Genomic DNA, 26150 nt, shown 5'->3' with positions numbered 1-26150 from the left:
AAGTTATTATTCATATCCTAAATTATCCCTGCTGCCTGGTTGCCATGGGAAATAAATTATAAATTCCTCAACGAAGCATCAGTATCCTTCCTAGACAGCCTGGGGAAGTAGGTAGGATTTACCCAGCTTCTTCATTTCTCCTTTGGCTGGTGCATAACTCACGTAAGATGAAAGCCTTGAGGGGAGGGCTACTGCCCTACATCTCAGTTCTGCTCTGGCTTCACATCCAGTCTTTGGACCTTCACTTCCATCAGACGTGAGCCAGTAGTGAAGTAGGTTTACGCCAGGCCAGTCTCAGGGTTTGGCTGCTCTGCCTAGGTTAGGGTAGGTCTCATCTTAATCAATAGCCAAACACCAAGTCTGGTTCCCAGGGCACTGTGCTAAGGATTGTGTATGCAAATAAACAGGGTTTTCCATTTATTTCTATCTCTGAGCCTAGAAACGTGGTGATGATGCTCTCTAGACCTGACATGAGCCACCCATTAAGGATTAAGAAAGAGTCAGGAAGCAGGAGCCAAGCAGAACCCCTGGGTCAGTGGTGCATTTTCTGCTGCCTCAGTAGGACTGGTAGGAACTCAGCCTGACCATTCTCCTAAGACAAGGTTAAATGCCATAGCACCAGATCAGCAGACAATGGAGGCCCAGGGCAAGAATAGATTCCTAGCTCGCTCCTGCCAAGGAGGAGGGGTTAATAAATCCCTCCTGGCATCTCTTAGCCATGTTTGAGTCACTCCCCAGTCAAAGCCTGGCTGCCAAGGGCTGCGACAGCTCCACAGTCTCTACCAGTAATTAAAATTCCTAGCAAGTCTTTTTGAGGAATAATTACCAGAAAGTAAGTCTCGCACATTAGGATTCTACTTACATAGATCTTTTCAAGCTTGACCAGGGATAAGTCCTCTCAGACACAGTCTATGAGAAAAGCAATCTTTCCATAAATATGTCTGAGATACCTATTATGTGCTTTGGGGGTAAAGATGATACTAAAATGGTGTCCTTGTCCTCAAAAGAGAGAGAAAAGACAATTCCACTGGGGAAAATACTGTATAGATCCTGACAGTGAGCTCACCTTATGCCACTGATACCGGTACAAGCCACAGGCATTCTGGGAGCTACCGGAAGTGTTAGATTATAGTCAACAAGTCCAGGATTGCTGCTATAAGTCTGCAAGTAGACCTTTCTTGAAAGGCCTCTGCCACAAAACATCAACAACTTAATTTTTCCCCAATTACTCTTAAACCTGAAACGTACTATGTTTTAAAGTACCTTGCAGTATTCCTCTTATTTTATTACTGGCTTACTCCCTGTCTGAATTCATAGGGTTTCACTACGGTTTTATACTTTCAGATGGTATTTTGTGGAGGTGTGGCTGATCTTTGTTGGTACTAAGCTTTTATTTCAGTTGCAGTCCCAGCATTAAGTAAATGCCGAAGACTCTACCCTAAAGAACTAATAATGACTGAGATATGAGCTGCTCCTACAGCCACTTGGGGTAGAACATGCCCTTTAATCTTTGGGGGGACATATGGCAGCCACTGGGCCGGCGCACTGGCTCCCCATCCCTTATGCGTGGGCACACGTGCGTGCGCGCATGCACACACGCACACACACTCTGATAGTTCCTCAGCCCTGATAATTCCAGTCCTCTTGCCCCTGTCCTGGGCATTTTTGAACAGCTTTCTTTACCAGATTCACTTCTGACCAGAATGTTGCAGACACTGCCTCTTTATAGGTACGACATGTAGGTGAGATCAATCTTTATACCAGGGCTCCTCAAGATGCAAGAATACCATTGAAAAGTAATACCTAAAAAGAAAGAGTGAGTAACCAACTGACAGCACCAATAAGTGGAGAAAAGCATAAGAACTATTTTCCCTTCTCCCTTTCTGTAAACCATAAGTCCATCATAAGCACTCCCAACTGACCTTCCACATGGCCAGCTCCAGAGTCACCCTACCTTCCACAGCAGAAATCCCAGAGAGAAGAGAAACCAACTCGTTACACCTTTCCCAGTTCCCTCCCAACTGCAGCTAGCACGCCTTTGTCCTATTCAACAGACCTACCTACTCACCTAAGGATTTTTCCTGTACCAACCTTGTCTAATTAGAGCTTGTGCCAGAATAGCAAGAAGGGGGAAAGGGACAGGGATTGAGAGAAGGCCCAGAAGGAGGACACACCTCGTAGTCTCATCCGAAGGTGTGCTGGGACCTCACCAGTAAGACAGCAGGGAGAGAAGAGTAAGCCAGGATGGACAAGGCTATGGCTGGACTTAGCCTGTAGAGGGGAGCCAGCAGATGAATCCCCAGTATCCAGTGTAGCAGGACAAACTCTGGTCCCTCTGGATAGCAGAGCAACCAGCCTTGCTGGTGGGAAGGGGGAGGGTGCAAGAGTATTACTTGTAATCAGGGCTTAGGTGCCACCACCCACAGGTTAAAAAGACTTCAGCCACTGGGCAAGGGAAAGAGAGAGAGAGACCAGTTCTCAGGGAGAGGGCCAAGCAGGTTGACAGGGTGCCAGCCAAGCTGCTTAAGGTTTATTACATGGCCCCAGCCCAACAACAACAAAAACAAGATGGCTGAGGGAAGGCTGCAGGGGGGGCAGTACCAACAGGAGGCAAGAGCCAAGTCATTGGGACACAGAGGATGGAGGATGGGGAGTGCAGGTAGGAGGTGTTAGTCACAGCGGCTGGCTAGGCTGAGACAGATGGGGACACATACAGAAAGATAAATTACAAAACACACACACACACAATAGAGGGAAAGAAGCCTCAGCGGTGGAAAACAGGATCTTGGAGAAAGATGAGAGCTCAGGGCTCCATGTTGAGCATAAAATGAAAGCAAAGACAGAAGCTAGTGGCTTGGGATTCATCCAAAATACAAAGACGCAGACACCTTTGAGAACAGAGGAGGCCTGGTGTGTCATTGTGACTGTAATGGCGATAATAAGCCTGTGGTATTCCAGTCTTGGGATTCACTCACCCACACACAGAGAGAATACATATTTCCTTTATGACAAGAAAATTGAATCTATCTTCCAGTCTAACTGATCTGAGGTATAAGTGAAAAATAAGACTGTGTTCCATCACCTTCAATCTTTCCCTTCACTCTGAGATAGGTCCTATTATTTTCCTTTATTTTTTCAAGTGTGAGAGAAGTGTTAATGGATAAGACATCAGTAATTCACCCCTGAGATTTGGGAGGGCCTCGGTTTTGTGTCTCAGCCACAGCATGAAAGTTGATTCACCTCCGGGGGTGAATAGGCTAGGAGGTGGGGGGAGAGGGGAATTGTGTGAAAAGAGAAAAGAAATAACCCTCACAGATTCTGGGTCTACAACTGATGTTTGGAAAGACTGGATGAACTCACATATGGCACTTAACACTTTTATCCTTTTTTTTTAAGTTTTATTTTATTTTTGTTGTCATCTCTATGCCCAATGTGGGGCCAAAACTCACAACCCTGAGATCAAGAGTTGTGTGCTCTTTCAACGGATCCAGCCAGGCACCCCCACCTTTATTCTTATGTACCTCTTTAACCTGTACCAAAAAATAAATTAGAGCATATCTAGTAATTAGGGCTCAAATAAGATATGCACTGGGCTGTGGAGGGATAGCATGTGCTGTCCTCTTCCATCCAGTGGCCACCGACACCCTTGTGGAGGCTTGCAGTCTACCAAACTGTGGGGCAGTGCATAGTCAGAACTTCAGACACCCAGAATGTCCTGGCAGGTCCTCAGCATGGGATAATTGGGCAGACCTGAGTGTTACATAAAGTCGAGAAGGAGGGTTTGGCCAACTATCACCTTGCATGCTCTCTGTACCCCATGGGAACCTGGCATCTCATACCATTGCCAGGAGAAAGCCACTGCTCCGCAAGTCCTTTGTTAGTGATGTTCCAGAATGTATGGGGCCTTTGTATCCTTCTACTGGGGTCCAGAAAAGGGCAGAAGCTCAAGATGGGAATAAACTCCTTAGGACCCCTCCCCAGCTCAGTCTGATTTCTAGGGCACTCAGAAAGAAGGAATGCTCAGGCATTCTTCAAAAGCAATGCTGAAGGAAAACTCAGGGCAGGTCCCTGGAAGTGCCGCCCTTCTCAGGAAAGGCAGGGTCACCCACAAGTATCCCTAATTGGCTGCTAGATCTGAATAAGTACAACATACCAGACTCTGTGTCTTCCAGGCCAACTAAATAAGGATGTGACCTATGCACATTTCTACTCCTTCCTGAACTGTCTCCAGGTAAGCCCACAATGACTTGTTCCAAGGCCACATTCCCTGGTACTGGCCTTGTTCCCCTGTAATCAAAGCGGTGTTTTCTTACTCTCAGGTCAGCCCCTGCCACAGCTGGATGACCTCCAACAAGACGCTCCGGACTCTCACTTCAGAGGTAGGACGGTAGCAGCGCCTTTGATAGCATCTTTGATCATCCTTTCCCGGTGTTTACGGCAGCATTTCCACCGGGAAGGGGATTTGGGCAGGGCAATAGCCTCCAAGCTGATGAATAAAAACATCAAACTGCCAGGGTGTTTGAGAAGCCAAGAGAATGTGGGGTGTCCTGTCCCTCTCTTTCTGCGACACTCTGGGTCTGGGGCTCTGGCTGTGTCTCTCAGTCACTGGCTCTGTTGTGTGCCTTTCTGTCTTGTACGCACACATACGTGGACACACGTATATCCCTTTTAAAGCTGGTCCTAGGCGTATTATAGACATAGAGAGGAGTGAGCAAGGTCAGGCCCACGGATGCCTGGCGCTCTCTCAAGGTGCAGAGGACCAGGCGCTCCACAGCCTTCCTCTCTTCTCTGAGGGGATCCATGGTTCACATACTTCTTTCACGGATGATGAATAAATCTCTTTGTGAAAGATTTATTGATTGTCTTTGCAAAAGAAATATATTTCAATTAAAAAAAAGTGGGGAATATAAAAAAGCTGAGACACAAAGAATAATAGCAAAAATTACCACAAACGCCATCACCCAAGTCAATAAGTATGTATGTCTTTCCAATATTACTTTCATAGATATTTGGGGGGGGGGTTGCCTACACAGTATCAGAGTACGCATATTGTTTCGTGCCTTCCAATGTGCATAAGTTATTCCTCCACATGATAATTTTGTAATCATTTTAATGCATGCAGCCCATGAATGTACTGTGATTTATTTCACCCCTTGGTGCTGGACACATAGGTTGTTTCCAGTTTTTCACTATGAAAAATAGCATTGCGATAAACCTCTGTGTGTGTGTGTGTGTGTGTGTGTGTGTGTGTGTGTGTGTATTTCTATACTGTGTCTATTTCCTTCAGACAAATTAATAGAAAAATTATTGGGTCAAAGGGCGTGCCATATATAAGGGTTTAATCCTTGTTTCCAAATTGCTGTCTAGAAAGGTGAAACAAATTGACATTCTCAGTCACATCTCCCATGGCAATATTCTAAATTATCGTGATTATTCATCTTTTCTTTGCCAATCCCATGGGAAAAAAGTGGTATCTTATTACTTTAATTTTCTCTGATTGATTCCTAATGAATGTTAACAGTTTTGTATGTTCGTGAGCCATTTGTGCCACGACGAGAATTTCACGGGCAGAGCTTCCCTCCGCTGGTGGCTCCGAGCGAGGGTGGGGACTATCAATGTCTTTGTTCTGCCTGAGTCGTCTCAATAAAGTCTAGTTTTCATGGAATTCTCCCTGTTTCTTTTGTATTCAGAGAGCAAAACAACTCTCCAATACACTGAAAAAAATTGCAACCAGCCAGAAATTTACGAACTTCGATCTTTTCTACATGGATTTTGACTTCCACGAAGGTAAGTGTTGTTTGGAGTAGGTATTGACCCAAGAGAAAAGTAGCCCCTACAGTGTTGAGCCTGACTGAGCAGAGCTCTTATAAGCCAACAGGCAGTAGATCAGGCAGGGTGGTCCCTGCACATTCTGACCCACTCACAGCTCTGAGTATTGAAGAAAGATAAAGTGTGTGAGACCCTTTCAGGGAGGGGCGAAGCTTACCATCGCCTCCTCACTTTGCCATCATTTTAGAATCCCTGAAGCAAGAGAGCCAATGACCAGTTGGAGACAGCTTTGGGCCCAGAGCCAGCAGATCCATAGATTCGCCTAGCTCATTCTTGCCAGTTGAGCAATGCCCTGCTTACCTGTGGGCTAGAGATGAGAGTGAGTAAGAATAAGGGATAAGGCAGTGCCTCCCGTATGGATACTGAATGACCTAGGGACTCAGTGGCAGCGCAGAGTCCCAGCCTCCACACCTGATGTAATTTATCAGAGTCCTTAAGGGAGGGACCTCAGATTTGTCTGTGGCCAAGGGGACAACCCATCTCCCAGCCTTCTGGAAAGAACGTCGCTGTTTCTTTTCTAGCATTCTGTCGGAACACAGGGGTCACTGATGAGTGGCCACCCAAAAATAAGCGTGATTGTGGGAGCTACTGATTTATCCTTTAAGTCTTGACTCTGAAAAATTGTTATTTATTGACTTTAATCCTCCCAGTCTCATTTTCATTGCTAAGCACTTGTTATACAAGAGAAAGGCCTCCTGTTGATTGACTGCTAGCTGAGATGATGCTAATGGAAAGCTTTACAGTGTATGCAAATGATGGAAGAGGTCTCATCCAGAGTTTATCATCTCACTCTTCCTGCCACCAACACCCCCAGCCCCAGCATCTGGGATGAACCAGATGGCCATCATGAATTATCAAATTTTACATTAGCTGACACGTATTGCATTGCACACTCTCATACTTCAATCCTGAACAGCTTTTCAACAGGACTGATCTCCCTTAACTAGATTTCCTGCCTAGGTGATACATAATTCTCTCCTGGGGAGAGACATTTTGATAAATAACCTCTCATTAAAATGCAAAGCTAAAGACTCATTAATGAATTCCTGGTGTAAACAAATGCACCACCAAGTGTTCTTTGATGATCATCAACCTTGAATATAGATAAAGTTATTAAAAATATAATAATGTCTAACATTCACATGGGACTTTTCATTTTCTAAAGTAATCTCTAGCTCTGTCATTTATTGTCTTTGGGAATGTAGGCAATTCCCTGAACATGTCTAAACTCTCCTTTCCAGACCTGGAATGGGGCTACTCATCTACATAACAAATCTTTGTGATGATTGTATGGAAAACGTGTAATTCTCCTACACGCTGTGCCTGGTACGTAGCCGGTGCCCAGGAAAGAGCAGGGTCCCCTCACACCCTTGCTCCTCAATGTGTGGCTCAGGATGAGCAGTGTCCACACCCCCTGGGGGCTAGTTATAAATGCAGAGCCCCAGGCTCCAATCCTAATTAGGACCTACCGAATTGGAATTTGCATTTTGCCATAATCCACAGATGACCCATATGCATGTTAAAAGTTAATAAATGGAGCTCTGTAATGCTCCAAGGTTAAGAATTTACTCATCCGATTTCTACCAAGTCCTACCATGTACTGTGTAGGTGCTGGGAATATAGCTGTCAGAAAAACGAAACAGCCCTTATCTTCATGAAGGATAGAGAAGAGCTTTACGCTTGACTCAGTACACCAGCTTTCCACTGGTGACCTAAAGGGCTTGCAGCAGAGTCTCATCGGCCCCTTCTTGTCCTCACAGCAACAATAAATGCAGTATAAAAGCTAGAACTTCAGTTAAACTGAACTGAACATCCCAAATCAAATGGCAGTGGGTCACCTTACTCAGAAACCTCCTCCGTATTTGTCCTTACTTGGCAACAATCATCAACCATTCAAGGAATTTCCTGAGAGACATGTATTAAAAATAAAATCTGACGATCCAGTTTTGGTAGAAGGCCTTCTTTGCCTTCTCCATATGAAGTCAGTGGGTACTTGGCTAGGGAAGATGTTTGGGCGCAGTGGGAGAGAGAGTGCAGACAGAGGATCTGGCGGCCATGAACAGCTGAGACAGCGGAGGGCTCATTCACCCCCAGATCCCTCTATGTGGTAACCGCCATGCCTGGGAAGCTCAGCATCCCAGAAACATGGAGGTGCAACGTGCTATTGTAGAAAGAGCCCAGTATTCGCCACCAGATAGAACTGTGCCCCCATCCCAGCTCAGACACGGAAAGACTGCATAACTCTGAGTAGTTAAATAATCACTCTGCTTTGTTCCCTTTTGTGTAAGGTAACACTAACTAAACCAGGGAGCAGGTGGGGGAGGACTTGGGGGTGATGTGAGGATCGAGACAACACTGCAATGTAGTGAGAACCCTCTTAGCTGATATCCTCCCACCACCACTGTCACCGATGTATGCAAAGCACCTACTACGTTCTTCTAGGGCTTATCATAGGAGAATAAATGTTGATTCTCTTCCAATGTCCAACCCACCTCCCATCACCAGTCATACCCGTGGACCACTTTGAGTCCCTACAGGAAGCTATGGTGGAAATGTATCTCGTTAGCACCATGGTCTTTGTTAGCAGACATAAAAACCGTATAGCCACTTAGGAAGCCTCCAGTCCTTATGGTCACATGGAAATCTCCCCTCTCATTTCAGTGCTGTATTTGAGCTGACTACTGCATCACAAACATCGTCATTTTTCCTAGGAAATGTACAGTTCCACCCCCTGTGACAGAGCAAGCTGCCGCGGAGGGTCGCTGTCCCTTGAGGGTAGGCATGAGCCCTATCTGTTCTCCACTCTGACAGCGTCAGTCCCACAGTGGAAGGCAATTGCTCATCTCCAAAGACTCCTTTTTGTCTCTTGCTGACTCATCCTCTAACTGGTTATGAGCTAAACAGAGGCAGCAATTTTTTCTCCCTTCAGGAAATGCCAGCTGGAGCAGGTATTGTCCTTTTTCTTTGTCCGTACCACACCTCCCAAACAGAGGAAGGAAAATGCCACTTGGCTGACAAGGCCATTTTTACACTGACAGTTTAAATATACCAGCTGCCCTCAGTTTCCAAGACAACTCAATTGGAGTAAACTTGGTTCTTAGTTCTGCCCCCGTGTATGTTTGTAAAACAACCAGTGATTTCATGGTGCTGACCAGAATTCAGATCCCTTGTTTGAGATATCTGCTGGTATGGCTGGTCATCAAGGAGCTACCAAGGGATCATGACTCTTCTCCGACGACTTCTGTTGCGTCTCTGAAAAGCTGGTCACTAGCAGAGCTACTTTGACTTTACAAATACAGAAAATGCATTATGCACCAAATCCCCAGAGATCATTCGTGATCATTCAAGAAGTTTAATTCAGGTCTTCTGAGCAAATAGGAATTCATTTATCTATTTTTAATTGTGGTCCCAGGCAGGTAGAAAACAGACCAGCTTACCATGCTGCCCCTGCTTGGATCTCCTCCTTAAAATCAGTCAGAGGGCACCTGGGTGGCTCAGTCGGTTAAGCATCTGCCTTTGGCTCAGGTCATGATCCCAGAGTCCTGGGATCAAGTCCCATGTGGGGCTCCCTGCTCAGCAGGGAGTTTGCTTCTCCCTCTTCCTCTGCCCTTCCTTCCCCCTCATGCTCTCAAATAAATAAATAAATACAATCTTTTAGAAATAAATAAAATCAGTCAGAGAAGAAATAGAGACCACTGGTATTGCATTTATTCTAGGAAAGCAAAGTTTCCCCCTGAGATCAACAAATGTAAAAGGGTCACTCTGTCTAACACTGGTCACAATACAGATAACACCTTACACTCTTGCCTGTGAGTTTCTGATTCTCCCTTTAAGTGCTATAATACTGATGTCCGCAAATGTGCAATGACTGGTAACCCTCACAGACACAATAATCATGTGAGAAAATGATGTTTTTCACTCTGAATAGACTGATGGTAGCCTTGGTAACCTGCGGCATTTCTTTTAATGCCTATTGGATTATTCTATATGATAAGCCAGTTCTTCTAAAGACTGCACTCCCTTGTAGCGAGGGGGGATAGGGACTTGTGCAGCAGCAGAAATGTGTTTCCTGGCAGGAAGGAATACGTTATCACTGACTCCCAGTAACCCCCAGATGGTAAATATGAAGCAGTGGCAGCCATTTTGCAGAAAAAGCCAACAGGAATTGGTGATCCTGTGTGTAGGACTTCAAATGACCAGTAGGAGTTTTTTCCCTGAGCTCTGGGAAGGGCAGCAGTATTTGCAGCCCCTCAGGGAACTGGGATGGGGTAGCAAGCAGGGGTGGCACGCTGTGGTAGTAGGGCTAATTACAAAAGCAGCATAGTACCGGTTCAGCTCTGGGACCGGCTTCCCTTGTACAGTCAAAGCCTCCGGTAGCATTTACATTCCTTACTTTGAGGCGAGATGGGGGGAACCAAGAAGGCACACATCCCTGCTCTTGAGTCTTTGTGGGGTGAAGAGAGAAGAACTTGAAAATTGCTGCTGTGCCTGCTTCCGTCTCCGGACACCAAGGAAGTGAGGGCAGGGGTGACGCTGGGAGCAGTCAGTTTCACATCTTTCCCTCTGGAGGCTCTCTAGGGATTTTGAAATTTCCCAGAGGAGTTCTTCCTGACTATATAATATCACGGTATAGAGTTAATGGTGCCCTTGCCTTACAGCAACTGACAGTCCCATTGAAGGGCAGTTTTATTGCTTTTCATCACTTTGGGGCTCATCGTATTTCTTCTGTAGCCATATTCCAAACGTGATGTTGAGATAATTTTATGTAATTATATTTCTGAGAAACTGAGATTTTTAATGGTGACGGCTTGACATATGCAGGCAGTATCTGGAAATGGCAGCCCACATAGAGATGTTAACAAAATGTTTCATTCTCCCCCCCCTTCCAATACTCTCCCACTGAGAAATGAGATGATTTTACATTGGTGTTGAATATTTCAGAGCTCACTTTTTCCCACCACCCTCCTCCCTGCACAAACCACATTCACCCAATAGCCTCACACGCTTTCTTCCTGAGTTAGAAAATTAAAAAGAAAAAAAAAAAAGACCATACAATAGGAAGGTCATTCCTGTTCAGACAGCCTCCGGCCCGGGATAACAGCCCAGAGCAGCCTCGACCAAGTAAGCATCAGCCAGTCAGGCCCGGGGCAGCTCTGACATTGTCTACATGGTCCTTGCTCTCCAGCACTGACCGTCACTTAGAGAAGCGTGTCGCTAACCCTCTGTGTGTGTGTGCCCCGCAGTTACCGAGGAGTGGCGGAAGAGAGGTGGGCAGCCCTGGCAGCTCATTGAACCTGTCGATGGATTCCACCCCAATGAAGTAAGTGCAGTCCCACGCGGTTGCTGAAGGCTACCCGTTAAGGGTCTTTGTAAAATATAGTTATGGATCCATATGTTTGTTTTTGTCCCCTTTTATTCCAGAAAGATGTACTCACATGTCTAAGATAGAAGATTCAATAAAAACAAACTGAAAATTAGAGTAAAAGGCAAGTGAGATAGAAATGATGCCTGGCTTCCTGACTTAGTGTCTATAGTTCATATAATGTGTGCAGGGTAGTCCTAGAAACTGCCAGCAAGAGCCTACAACATCAGCTCTGTTTTCTAGGGGCCGACATAAAAAGGGCATACGTCATGACCTCTATAAAAAAATAATAATAAATACTCAAAAAAAATCACAAGGATTCCTGGAAGAGAGACCTATGAGAAATTTCTTCTATGGATCTTTACAGAAAGGACACTCGATGAGAGGAAAACAGTGTTCTTAGCAATATCCTGCAGTAAGAGCTGTTTCTTATCTAAGACTCCAAGGTACAATTCTGGAAAGTAGTTCTACTCTGGCCTCTTCACAGAGCAAGGGGAACTGGAGGGTAGGACTCTGTCCTCTCCTACCCTCACCCTATCCATTATCCTAACTTCAACTAGGGAAGCTCTGCTTTTATGTGTCATACATATTGGACCTACTTGGGATGTTTCTTCATTAAAAAAAAAGAAGAAATATGGGAGTAGTTCTGCCACTTTTCAAATTTTAAAAACTTAGCATTCTTTGCAACTCTAGTCTTTCTGGCCTAGCCTTTGGTAAGGACAATGTGGCAGTGACAAGGCCCTAAACCAGAGAAGCAGTCCTGGTGTGCCTTCCCCATGGCCTTGGTCTCAGTGGTCAGCCAGGTCAGAGGGAGGGCTGACGGTCCCCTTGGGAGCCTGAATGGAATGGGCAGTCCATATTCCCTCAAGCTGTAGGCTCGCCACGTACCCGCGGGCAGGGCTAAGAACTGTCTCAAAGGAAACAGAAAAGAGTGCCACTCTATCTACGAATGAATAAACAGTGGAGTCCCATAAATGCTGGGTAAATTGAAAGTGAGCACCACATGCCCATCTTCCTGTTTTAAACAACTGAAAAAATAAATCTAAGTAATGCATCTCAGATTATCTAACTTTCCTGTGTATTGTGTGGATTAGCTGATCCAACAGAATTATTGGCTGGAAGCTGGTTAAATATTAGAGTCTGTTCCCCACTGAATGATGACTTTTGTCTTAGAATGGTTTTTAATATGGAGACCTTCTTTCTGGCAATAATTAGGTAGTGGTTCTTGTCATTCCTGCATATCACAGAGTTTTACCTTTCTGATTCAAGAGAGAATTGTGGATGGGAAGAAATGGTCAAAGAAGGAGTTTATTAGGAACAAACTAAAAAGGAGAGGGTCAAAAATAGCTTTGCTTTATCCTTTGGGACATATTTGTCTGCTCCATCAAAAGACCATCCTGTCCCCGACACTTAAAATAATATCAGGATTCAAAGTCTGTCACATTAGGGCTCTATCTTGCACTCAGACAGCTTTGCCTATAACGGATTATTGAGAACAGGGTCGAAAGCTGAAAATCAGGAGGCGGGGGGGCAGCACCTGGCAGGCTCAGTCAGGTAGAAGATGCCACTCTTGATCTCGGGGTCATGAGTTCAAGTCCCACAATGGGCATGGAGCTGACTTAAAATGAATGAACTAATGAACTAATTAATTAAAAATTAAAAAGCTGAAACTCGGTGTGGGCCCTAATCCTATGTTATTCCTGGGAGATTTGTTCCCGTGCTGGTCGTAGAGGATGGCATGGTGGAGTCACATCCAAAGTGAGCGGCAATGGGTAGCCATGCGCAAAACCTGCCTAGTTATCGTATATGTTGAGCTAAAGACTCCAGACTGCAACTTGCCATCCAAAAATGTTTATTGAGTGCCTATCACAGTGAGAATTCAAGACGGAACGAGAAGCTACCCCTGCCATCTAAGGAGATTATAGTCTAGAGGGGAGGAACGACCAGTGAACAGATAATTAAATATAAAGTGATCGATGCCTCCAGTCGTGTGAGCACGGGCCGTTGGGAGCACTATGGGGGATGGGATGGGAGAGAGCACGTTTGGAAAAGCTTTCAGAGGGGCTCACTTATAACTAAGAGTAGGAGCTAATCAAATACAGGGGACAAGGGAGGGGCTACACAGAGTGTTCCGAGCAGGGGAAACTGCATGGGCCAAGACCTGAGTGCAAAAAAACAAGAGAAAACAAGCCCGTGGGGCCTGCTGGAGGACATAAAAGAGCCGCAGTGCAGCCAGGTCATACCGTGTGGGCATGGGGTCGAGAGACGGATCAGGAGTACTCGCTCAAGGACCACATCACAGAAGGTCTGCACGGAGTTTGACCTTTTTCCTGTAGGGGAGGAGGAGCCACTGAAGGTTTTCAAGCAACAAAGAAAAATGACAAGACTTGTGGTAGCAGCTGGAGAATGGTGTGGGGGGGGTACCATCCTAGAGGCAGTGAGACTGTCTGGAGGATGCTTCTGTGTGTCAGAGGTGATGGCCTGGGGGGGTGGGGACAGAGAGAAGGGTGTGTATTGCACAGATTCACACAGCTGAATCAACAGAACGTGGCCGTTTATTGGACGTGAGCGTGAAAGAGAAAGAGGTGCTAAGCATGACACTTCTTTCATGACTTGGGAAATCAGGTAGATGATTCTGTTGCTCACAGAGATGAGAAACACAGAGGACAGGGTGGTTTGAGGAGGAGTTTGGAATACCTTGGATTGAAGGAGCCTGCAGGGCATCCAAAATGGGGGTGTCTTTTTAGCAGATGATATACAAGCCTGGAGCTCAGGAAAGGGTCTGGGTGGGAGCTACAGATGTGAGCACATGAGCACATCCTGACGTAGAGCCTTGAAGAGGAGTCTCAGCATACCTTCAAACTCCCCTCCAGACAGCGCACCTCACGGCAGGGGCAGTGTTGATGGATCCTTTTAGAACCTTATGTTATTATTTTAAAAACTAGTAACTTAAAACTGCCACACATGCGTGTACACACACACACACACACACACACACACACATAAACAAATGGTCCACAAAACGTAGTGAGCCATGGGGGTCCACATCTTTTCCATCTTAAAAGAGCCAGATGAGCAAGGTTGGTCTAAGGACCTCATGCTAATGGCACGGACATAATACCAACTAAAGGAGTAGGCTCAGGCCGTGTTCACATGCCCTCCCACCAATTCCTGTTCATCTGGGCAAAAACAGCTGGCACTGGCCCTTAAGCACCAAGGGGGGAGAGGCTTTATCTTATTGGCCTATTTCTTTCTAAAATCCTACAAGAGAAGTGGTGGGAGTGTCAATTCAATTGCTCCAATTTTCTTAGGAAGACAGGTTTAATTAAGTATAAACATGAGTTGTGCTGAACAGTTCAAATTTATGATTGATACATCTTAATTTTTTAACCAAATTATATCTATCATCTAAACACTTTGCTTATATTTTAATGGAAAATAACCAGGTGTAGAAAAAAGTCTTAGTATAGACTGACAACTGCTTTGCCTTTTCATCTCACTCCCCAAGTGTAGAACCGAAATGTTAAGAAATATCTTCTCCAGGGGCGCCTGGGTGGCACAGCGGTTAAGCGTCTGCCTTCGGCTCAGGGCGTGATCCCGGCGTTATGGGATCGAGCCCCCACATCAGGCTCCTCCGCTATGAGCCTGCTTCTTCCTCTCCCACTCCCCCTGCTTGTGTTCCCTCTCTCGCTGGCTGTCTCTATCTCTGTCGAATAAATAAATAAAATCTTTAAAAAAAAGAAAAAAGAAAAAGAAATATCTTCTCCAGTGGGAGGGGGGAAACTAGGTTATAATGCCGGACTTGACAGTTAATGCGATTTGGTGGGCGGGAAGAAGATGACTCACAGAACTGGGCATCTGGATGAACAGAAGTGAAAAATAGCAAGGCAAGGAACCCCGAAGAGGAAGGGGCAGATTTGGGCATTCTGAATTTGGGGTGCCTGCACAATATCCAGGTATCTAATCACCATTAGATCAAATTGATGGGTTCTGATCTCAGGAGAGGGGCCTGGCCTAAAGACACAGGTTTGGAAATCATCAGTATCTAGTTGAGAACTGGAGACACTTGCAGGAATGAGATTGGCCCACGGGGTCAAATTCTGACCATTGCCCATCAGAGAAGGACTCATTGGAGAGGAGACCCAGGAGACCATTTGATGCCTCCAGTAAGAGCAGGCATAGTGGAGAAGGGAGAACAGCTGACCAAATGCAGAGAAAGTTTGACTTATAAAAGAAATTATATGGCCAAGACCCACAACCCAGATTTGTGGCCTATGGAAGCCACAGCAATTCTACCAATTCAAATACTCACTTTTTTTTTAAAGATTTTATTTATTTATTTATTTGACAGAGATAGAGACAGCCAGCGAGAGAGGGAACACATGCAGGGGGAGTGGGAGAGGAAGAAGCAGGCTCATAGCGGAGGAGCCTGATGTGGGGCTCGATCCCATAATGCCGGGATCACGCCCTGAGCCGAAGGCAGAGGCTTAACTGGTTCCACCCAGGCACCCCCAAATACTCACTTTTTAAAATCTCTGCAAAGCTAGTCTCTGAAGAGATACTTAAAAGATCTCTGGGACTAGAACCAGACAATAGTAAACAGCAAATGTTGGAAGAGGCACAGACGTACATCAAGTCCAGCATCCTTGGCTACTCTGAGACCACCCAGCTAAGCCTCCCTGACACGTCCTGCCGTAGCAGCTTTGCCCAGCACAGCTCTCTGCAAGACCACCTCCTCTCCTCTCACGATGCCGTAGCAGCTCAAACCATCCTCCTGAAACTCTTCCTGCAAGCAATGAATTTTCCATGACATCAACTCCCCTACTTTCTCTTGAGCCCTGAACCTTGTACATTGCTGGAGGCAGACATAAGATACTAATCAGTGGATTGGTTTTACATTATATATATATATTTGGCTTTAATATGTATTATGTGTATAATTGGTTGTTAAATGTTAACAGCCTTCAGGTCTTTGTTGCTCTCAGCGTGTGACCCCCTGGGAACCCACGGTCCTGAGTGGACTTGTGGAGTCCCTCAAAGAGGGAAACGATCCTGGCAGTGGGGAGGGTGGAGAGCAGGGCCTTCTGGGCCAGGGAAACCTTCAAACACTTTAGGCTGGTCCTTCCCATGCATCGGGGACCCTGTCTGTTCAGTTTGCTTTATACATAAAGCCAGCTAGCAACAGTGGCTCTGGAATGACACACTGAGTCAGCACAGAGAGGCTAGAGCTGGGAATTTACATTTTCCCATAGATGTAAATGTTTAAATACCTCTTACACCGTTGGCATGTTGTCAGTTTACAAATTTAAAATTAATTGGGACAGGGATGCCTGGGTGGCTCAGTTGGTTGAGCGTCTGACTCTTGATTTCGGCTCAAGTTGTGATTTCAGGGTCGTGGGATGGAGTCCCACGTCAGCCTCTGCACTGGGTGTGGAGCCTGCTTAAGATTCTCTTTCCACCCCTCCCTCTGCTCCTCCCCCTGCTTGCTCACGCATGCATGCTCGCGCTCTCTCTCTCTCTCTCTCTCTCTCTCTCGCGCTCTCTCAGAATAAAAATAAAATAAAATTAATTGGGTCCAATAGACCATGTTTCTGGGCAAATTGAGAGCCCAGAGAAGCAGAGCCATGCCTTCCCTGTGGTAAGGGCTTCCCTGCAGGCGTTTAAAAGCAATCTTACCAAGATAGCCTAGAAATGTTCTTCCTATAGGAAAAATAAATTCACAGTATATTTTTAACTTTGGTCTCATAAAACCCCAGAGTTAAATTTAGCAAGGGTTCAACTTAAAAGGGATCAGGGATGATAAGTTTTTGGTGAAATCTATGCAATCTTGCTTTGAATTGCATTTATTTTTTTTTTAATATTATAAAAAGGTAGTTACTGTTTAGGGTTTGATTTTATAGTTGTCTTACTAATGAATTCTATTTTTGTAGCAAAATACATAAAATTAGTTTATGAAGTAGGAATGTGAAGGGGGATTGTGTGCGGCTGTGACCCTGCTGGGCTTGCATGGTGTCCAGAGGTGTCTCAGGAACGTGTGGGGTGGACCCAACGGCGGGTACTTACGGGGAGGACCAGACGCTCTCCCGGAGAGGGGCTCAGCATAAGTCCAAATATGGTTAGGCAAAGAAGTGTGGCTCCTTTTAAAAACTGTCATCAGAAGGGAGAGAGTCTAGAAGCCATATGGTGGCTCTTACCAGAAACTGCACCACATTCCTACCCTTCTCCTCCCCCGAGACTCATGCCTCGATCCTGGGGGATTCTGGGACTGCACATCAACGCTGAAAGATCTGTTTTGCCGGACCCACCTAAGACAGCAGGGTATTAAATCCCCCTGCTTTGTTGCCCCTTCGCGGAGAATTTCAAAGAGGAAACTTTGCAGTGGACCAGGGACCATCATGTGGTTTGGGCACTGTGAGCACTTCTCAGCACCAGCAGCAGGCAGACAGGTGGGTGGCATATCCCACAAAAGCGCTGGGGCTGCAGGAGTGCCTGCGAAAAAGCACCAGGGCTCCTCAGAGGGTAGCCCGAGGAAGGGGCCCACCTGCCGGACTCTGCAGTGGGTTCTGCTCGAGAGCAGCGCCACCCCCACGGCAGCTGTCTGCACTCACGGCAGCTGGGCCCTGCCGGAGCTCGCAGGCAGCCCCGTCCACCAAGGGAGAGATTCTTACGGGCCTGACTCCGTTAACCAGAAAGCCCCACTGAACCGCGACCTCCTATTCCCCAGTATCGTGCTGGGCCGGACGTCTACTCACGCGTGTGTGTGGTAGGGTAGGTGAGCCACGCAGCCTACGAACCCCTTCCGTGGGCACTGTCTCTGTTACCCTGTCCTGAGGACAAACGTGCGGGAGACGTATGACAAAAGTCTCCGCTGGTGAAATAAATTAGCTTGCGCCCATCTGACGGAATACCATGCACGGAATAAAAGCCATGATATAGATCTCCCTTTAGTGACACAGAAATATGTTTGTAATACAGAGCAAAGTAAATAAAAGCGGATTACAGATTGGGGGGCGATTACTCAACTGTATGCATTTGTCAACACCTGCGAAGCTGCTCATCACAAGAAGTTAATTCCACTGTGTATGAATTATACCTCAGAAAGAGCGGACTATAAAATGATATTCACGCAAGGATCCCATTTGTGCGTGCGTGCGCGCGTGTGTGTGCACGTGCAAGGCTCTACACCCAGTGTTAACGTGGGCTACCTCTATTATAATTACAGATGACTTTCACTTTTTGTTTTCTCTTTTGGCTAAATTGTCTTTCAAATTTTTCTCAGATGAGTCGGGATTGCTTTACTGTGTTAAACCACGACCAGGGAAGCATAAATGACTATTCCTGTTCAGGGAATAGCTAACCCGGAGTAATGAGGGGGAAGGGCGGTGGGGCCTTGCCCGGTGTGTCATGGGAGTTGCAACAGGAGGTTGGTCGTAAGAGAAGCCCACAGTAGATGTTCAGTAAATGTTTGTCACATGAGCGAGTGATTAGAGTGGGTCATTTTATCATCAGTCTCTAGTTTAATAATAGCCATGCCATTCTCGCTTTAGACCCGATGTATTAGCAGCGCACACTCATAAATATTTTCATCTCCGTTAGAGTGACAACCAACTAATTGCTTTCAAACCAAACAATTACCTCATGCACAAAGCTGAGCTCCTTCCTTTTACCTTTCCTCTTCTTATCCTCACCCCATCTCCTCCTTTATTAGTTTAGATTGGGAAATAAATAACCACAAATGTCTTGGTTTCACATAATTGTTAGGAAGACAGCTTAGGTGTACCAAGTAGAAAGGCAGAAAACAAAACAGAAGAACCAGTAATTTTCCACAGACCTGGCAGCAGCCTCCTTTGTTGAGAAATAGCAGGAAAAACAGCCACAAGACCAGTCTTCTGTCTTCCAAGATACTGATTGCTTGGTGTCCTAGAGACAGGAGCAGCCCCTTCCTGGAAACCTGCTGGCTTGATAGTTAGCCTGGGGGGGGGGGTGGCAGAGGGAGGAGGTGGGGTATGGGTGTAGGCGTGCGTGTGCATGTGTGTGTGTGTCTGCTTGGGGGAGGGTGGATATGGTGTGCGTGGTATGATGTGACGTCTGTGGTGTTGGGGGGTGTGGTATTGGGGGTATGCATATTTGTGGTAGGGGTAGGGGTGGTGTGTTTCTGTTAGGTACCACATGGATGTAATCAAGATTACATTGTTGGATACGCAGAATTTGAGGTCCACCTCAAAAGGCTCAGGAATATATTGAAATACTGGGGGTAATTAATGTAGCAACTAAACCAGTTCTAGTTTTTTCTAACAGCTGCTAAAACCTTACACACAATTTAGACCCAGAAAGCTCTCTATTTTTTTTAAGATTTTATTTATTGAGAGACAGAGAGTGAGAGAGAGAGAGAGAGAGCAAGAGAGGGGGGAGGGTCAGAGGGAGAAGCAGACTCCCTGCTGATTGGGGAGCCCAATGTGGGACTCGATCCTGGGACTCCAGGATTATGACCTGAGCTGAAGGCAGACGCTTAAGCGACTGAGCCACCCAGGTGCCCCAAGGTCTTTAAACCATATATTCTAGCCCACTCATTTTGCAAGTGAGAGAATTGCAGCCCAGAGAGTAGAAGGGGGCTGCCCAACATCACACAGGGACCTGGCAGCACTGCCTGTTGGAATGGTAAACAGGACCTGCCCTTTGGAGACAATGTCCATATGCTTCTGAATAAGGTTAGGGACATCCCAGAGCACCTGCTCTGAACAGTGCGTTCCCCCCGAAAGGCCTTGAGCAATCACATTTCTCTTTCAGCATTCCCTTTGCAGATGTAGCCAAGTTAGGGCCTGGAGGTCTGGCCAGGCCCCATTTGCTAAATAAGGGCATTATCTGCAGAGAAAGAGCCCTCATCAAAGGCACGTTAATGACAAGCCAGAGGATTAGACAACCAGGAATGGATCCTGCAAGCCCTACGAGTAAAGGGAAACCTACTGTAAAGCCAAGCAACCAGAGAGTGGGCGTTAAGCTGGAAAAGCCAGACACAGGCCTTTTGTGCATCAAGCCAATGATTCCTCACCCTGGCACCCAAGCCACACCCTTCATGCTTACAGCACCCTTCGACCCAGTGACTCTGCATCCTCGTTTCCCAGGCGCCCTTGGTTTCCCACCATGCCATTCTCTTCCACGCCTCTGTGCCTTTGCACAGCCTGGGTCCTCCACCGGGTGCGGTTTCCCACATCATCCATCCAGGTGAACTCCCCCTTGAAAACTCAGCTCAGCCATCACCCTCTTTAGGGAGGGAGCTGTCGCTTCCCCCACCCAACAGAGTCGGCACCTCCAACCCTTCCAGCCTCCCACAGACGGCCCTTGTTTGTTTTGCATGTCTGGAGTTCCTTGAAGGAAAGACTCATCCAGTTCATCTCCAAAACCTAAGCCCTAGGCCTGCAGTAGATGTTAGCTCTCCACAGATAAATGAAAACGTGCATTTGCTGTCTGCTACTAAATAGAAAAACCACCTCAGAGTGAGCAGCTCAAAACAATACCGAGCTCGCAGTTTCTGTGGGCAGAGGGCTGGCACAGTTTAACTGGGGCGTCTACTTGGGGTCGCACAAGGCAAAAATCCAGGTGTGTCATCCGGGCCATATCCTCGTCCAGAGACCCAACTAGGGAAGAATTGCTTTCAGGTTCACTTAAGTTGTTGGTAGAGTTCATTTCCTTGTGGTTGTAGGACTGAGCACCCAGTTTCTTGCGGGTGTCAGCCCCTTGCTGTGCAGGCTTCCTGACAAGCTTTCTTCCTTCATGCATCCCACAAAAAGAGTCTCCCAAGAAGACTGCCAGTAAAGCAGAGCATGAGATAATGTTACATAGTCACTGAAGTGACATCATTTTACCTTCACCATATTCCATTGATTAGAACCGAGTGCAAGCTCCCACCCACAGCAAGGGAAGAGGATTCTACAAAGACAAAGCGAGGAATCATGGGGGACCCTTCTAGAGTCTGCCGACCACACAAAGAATACAGTAAATCCTGCTGCTAAACTCTTTACTTTGTTTTAATTTTCCTTTTATTCCTCCTTTGGGTTCTCTCTTGCAGGTGGCTTCACTGCTGTTGGCAGATCGCTTCTGGAAGAAGGTGCAGCTACAGTGGCCCCAGGTTCTGGGAAAGGAGAATCCATTCAACTCTCAGATTGAACAGGTGTTTGGAGACCAAGGTGGCCACTGAGCGCCTTCAGGATGTGCACTCCTGGAAAGCTCAGGGAGGCAAGAACTTGGGTAAATCCATCCAACAAACGGTTATGGGGCTGCCATTTTGCAGGCACATAGAACCCTCTTTAGCAGCAAATTTGCAAAGTGCTTTTCTCTCGTTTTGGAGTCTATCTAAATGACAGCATGATTCGGAGTGTTTCAGGGAGCAGTTCCCTCCATTTGTCCCTCAGGTCACTTTAATAAAGTGTTTTGGATGCCATTCCAAGCAAGAGAGAGTATCTGTGCCCTTTAACAGCTTATTGTTCTAAAATCAAATTAGAAGTCCAGCAATGCTCAGATCTTACCCAGGGTGTTGGTGCACCAGGATTGAGCCTCACTCCGGTGCTGCTGCTTTTGGATGGCCAGCAGGCTGGGGCTGCCCCTAGGAAGGCTGCTGGCTGGCTGCCAAGAGCTCTCACAAGAGAACACAGAACTATAAACACAAAATTAGGTACAAACTTGGATGTTTATTTAGAACGAGAAAAGAAATCACAACAAATGGCAATTTTTTTTTAAGTTGACAAATAGCATAAGCCCCACAAAATCCAGATGATTGAAAAAATGACAATTTTTCTTCGTTTAAAAGGTTTTCTTACATTCTTCAGCTGCATAGTCTCATCAGCTTTTCCTATAACAATGATTTGGTGATATCATGGTCTACAGAAAGGACAGAAAAGTAAAACGTGTTGCTTTTTATTGATAATTTAGAAGAGTTTCTTTCAGCTGCATAACTCATTGGTAAAGTCATGTAAATTTTTAGAATTATTGTCAAATTGGGAGGACCTCTATCAAATCTCTTTTGAGTGAGAGCTATTAGAGACACACTCCCTATTTGGAATATTGTTAACATTTTGTGTGCGTGTAAGCCTGGAAATTCTGGTAAATTCTATCGCACACCATTCTCGTTGGTGTGTCACTCACTTCCCTTGCCCATCTCTCACACAGCCACGGATTTTGGGGGCCAGTGGGTATACGCCCAGACCCTCATCGTGCTGTCAGCACCCCACTTCACATAGGCACATCTTCCTACATTTTGCCCTCAGAAGCTTGCTTGACACAGCCCAGAGGTGTGGGGCAGTTCCACCCCAGGCATCCCAGGAGCTGGTGAATAAATGCACCAGCCTCTTGCTTTCATGGTCAGTTTGGGGAGGCATTCGGTGTGCATCTCAGAGGCAGAATCAGCCCCTTCGTTCATAGCAACAATGCCTTAGATGGTGCTTTCTTCTACTCTGTGTCACTCTCCTTGCCCCCTCATTCCTGCCCTCTGGGATGCTTCCCAAATAAACCACCTGCACCTAAGTCTTTGTCTCAATAAAGACAACATTAAAATGATGGCGTGTGCATAATTGTGTATGCTTTATTACTGAACATATTCCTGATATGAAGATACTTCTGTTTCAACTAGGCACCAATGCAAACTAAACCTCCCACTCACTGTACACCGTCCACTGCCATGGAACAGCTTCTGGCTTCATGCATTTACACCTGTTTCTCCTCCGTGACCCACCACTTCCCATGCCGGGAGCTGTAGGATACTTTCATTCTGTGATCTGCCCATTGGCCCTGCACCCTTGTAACCAGGCTGATGAGAAGTAGGAGCATATCTGGAAGCCCTTCCTATACCCAGATGCTAGCGGTCACCCAGCTGTGCACAGAAATGACTGCAAACCACATAAATATTTCAACATAAACCCACCCTAAATGGATCTCCTCTTCAACTGCCCCAGAATTCCCACGGCTAGCCCACAGCCACCAGATAGAAAAGAAAGTGCACAGAGAAGAAGCAATTGTATTTAAAATATCCTACTTTTGCAAATTTTAGAAAGCGTGTGACCATGTGAATGTATTTCTTGGACCCCTTCCTAGGCTTTGGAAGGGACTCTAAACTTAATCTTTTTTAGACTTATGGTCAGTCTACCTTGGCTCACAAAATTAATTTGCGAGATAGTGTGTGAGCTCCATTTTGGGGGCCAAAACACTTCAATGTTGTCAACCCACTAATTTCTGTCACCTGGACAGAACCCTTGGTTCAGCACAACCAGGACATGTCCTGGAGAGGTGGATCAACAGGGGCCAACATGCCATCAGGAGGCTGCTTGTTTCCAGCAGGAAATACAAATGAGGAGAGTAAATTGGAGAATATGAGGTAAGGAGGTGTGGGACTACGGAAATCTGGTATATCTGTCTCCTCCTGAGGGATGTGTCCACTAACAGGGTCTTGGTAAGTACGTTACTGGTTTTGGTGTTCCAACATCTCGTGTTATGTTTAAGCACCAAAATACTAATACTTGTTGTAGTGTTGTGTTTCTTCGTCTTTTTTTTAATCTGAAATCTTGATCATTTAGTCTCAAGATATACCCAGAGAACACTGCACTAAAATTTTGTATTCCTTTAGAAAGAATTCTATTTAATCCTCACTCTTTTTAAGATGCTTTCAAGTTACTTTATTGCTATTCTAATTTCTACTTCCCAGACTACTTGTGAAGCTGATAATCTCATATTGCCTTTGCAGGCTCATTGTTGGAGGGGATAGAGAATTCATTTTAGGCCTAATCATTTTCCAGAAGGCCCTGAAGGACTAGAGTTGTTTTAAAAGTGTGGAGTATATAGGGAGATGCAGAAAGTACAGGGAAGAAGTTCCCAGACTGAATTGTTCTGAGACAAGCCACATCCTTTCTCCCACCCTAGAAGTCATCTCTGTCCCTGCCACTTTTTCCTGTCAAATTCTCTTAGGAACAGAAGCCCCCACCTTAGGGAATAGTTTCACCAGTACCATATTTCCCGTTTGTCACTTGAACAGGTTCAGATGGGGAGAGAGATGTGCCTTCATCCTGAGCCCTGACCTCACTCCTGGGGCATGGCATCCCAAAATCAAAGGGTAGGAGAGGATGGCACTCCCATCTCATTTTTTTTTTTAATGAAGCACCAATACTGCACAAAATAAGTACTAAATACCACTATTGTCTCTTCAAGAACTGGAGTCCAAGGCTAGGCACTCACCCCGGGGTCAGGAGCCCCTGGGTGAGGTGAGTCCACTTCTGCCTCCATCTTTATACTCCACACCAATCCAGACACGTTCCTTCTTTAAGATTCAACCACATCTTTCTCTCAGGCTTAGGGATGTACTGTCCCTATAAGTTGCTTTGTGTACTTCTCATAACTTCCGAGTGTCCAGAATTTACAAGACAGCTGCAGGGAACAGCTTTTATGTTGTATTTCTGCACTGGTGCCTCTTGAGATCCTGTCTTCAGCCTCCACGTTTTCAGAATCATAGCGTGTTCAGTGCTAGCCTCTGAGAGGCATGTGAAGGACTTTTCCAGGTGGGCTCACATCCCTCTCCATCTCCTTCCCCCATTCCTGCAGTGGCTTCCTGATGAGACGTACCGGAAGAGATGCTCCAGGAGATAAGAACCTGGCCAGTCATGTTCCCTCCTGTATCCACAGCCTTACAACAATGCCGGCCCACGAGAGGTGCTCAGTAAGTAGTACTGAGTGGTAAGTGAGTGAATGAATGAATGAGACATTAGTGTTGCCTTCCAAGTCACACTTCATTATTTCTTGCTATTTAAAAACAAAAAAAGAAGCCTCTTTTTGACACATTTAAATTAGCCATTGGAGAGGGGAGTCAAGATGGCGGAGGAGTAGGGGACTCCTTTTTCAGCCGGTCCCCTGAGTTGAGCTGGATAGGTACCAAACCAGCCTGAACATCCACGGAATCAGCCTGAGATGCAGGAAGATACCAACTGGATCTCTACAAATGAACATCTCCAGCGCTGAGTATTGAGGTACGAAGCGGGGAGCCATGAAACCACGCACAGATATCGGAAGATAAATGGAAGGGGGAGGGAGCCGCCGCGTTAGGGTGCCGGGGAAGCGGTAGCCACCTGCACGGGGGAGCGGGCAGACCGCGGACCCGCACCCTTGAGACAGCAGACTGAGATCGTGAGCCGGGAGCGCCCGCTACCAAGCATCTCACGGAACTCCGGAATCCCGGTGTACTCACTGGATCCAGACTGAGATCGGGAGCTCCGGGAGCACGCACAGGGCGGCTGGCGGCTGGCAGCTGGCGGTGTTAGAAACACAAAGGACAGAGACGCGCCAGCCCTGGAAGTGAAGGCTGGGACGCCGGGTGTGGGGCGCACAGCCCGGGATGCTGCACGGTTGAGCAGCACCAACAGAAACAGAGTTAAAGTGGCCAGAACATCAGGGGAGAACGGGCCGCAATCCCTCTGTTCTGTGACAGAGGCTGAGATTCGGCCGCTGCTGCTCTGACTCTCAGAAGAGGCACAGCAGACTGCCAGGGAAAGCCGCCAGAGAACAGAAGCCTGGAAATACCGGCTCACAGCGTGCCCATCCCCATCCCCCCCTTGCAGGGGACATGGAGACTCTACCCAAACAGGGTTTCCTGAGTATCGGCATGGCAGGCCCCTCACCCAGAAGGCAGGCTGAAAAATCAAGAAGCCCACAACCCGGGGCACCTGGGTGGCACAGTCATTGAGCGCCTGTCTTCGGCTTACGGCGTGATCACAGCCTTCTGGAAAGGAGTCCCTCATCGGGCTTCTCCGCTGGGAGATTGCTTCTTCCTCTCCCATTCCCTTGCTTGTGTTCCCTTTCTTGCTGTCTCTCTCTCTCTCAAATAAAGAAATAAAATCTTTAAGGAAGAAGCCCACATCCCTAAGATTCTATAAAACAAGGGCGCATGGCCTGGGTCCCAGTCAATAATTTGGGCTCTGGACAACCC

The 26150-nt window shown here is 46.5% G+C and overlaps 1 protein-coding gene across 1 annotated transcript in view; it reads left to right on the top strand.

Annotated features, from left to right (window-relative positions):
- Window positions 1-22755, top strand: part of AOAH (acyloxyacyl hydrolase) — a 181636-nt gene extending 158881 nt beyond the window's left edge. The window contains exons 18-22 of the mRNA XM_034644821.1: window positions 4173-4231; window positions 4320-4379; window positions 5691-5787; window positions 11073-11149; window positions 21258-22755. Of these exons, the coding sequence (XP_034500712.1) occupies window positions 4173-4231; window positions 4320-4379; window positions 5691-5787; window positions 11073-11149; window positions 21258-21386 (422 nt within the window). The 3' untranslated portion in view covers window positions 21387-22755. The remainder of the gene's footprint in view (window positions 1-4172; window positions 4232-4319; window positions 4380-5690; window positions 5788-11072; window positions 11150-21257) is intronic.
- Window positions 22756-26150: the final 3395 nt, after the last annotated feature.

This window comes from Ailuropoda melanoleuca, chromosome 1 (genome assembly GCF_002007445.2).
Source record: "Ailuropoda melanoleuca isolate Jingjing chromosome 1, ASM200744v2, whole genome shotgun sequence".
Taxonomy (NCBI): Eukaryota; Metazoa; Chordata; class Mammalia; order Carnivora; family Ursidae; genus Ailuropoda; species Ailuropoda melanoleuca.
Note: the sequence above shows the minus strand (reverse complement) of the source record. Positions and strands in the feature narration are given on the sequence as shown.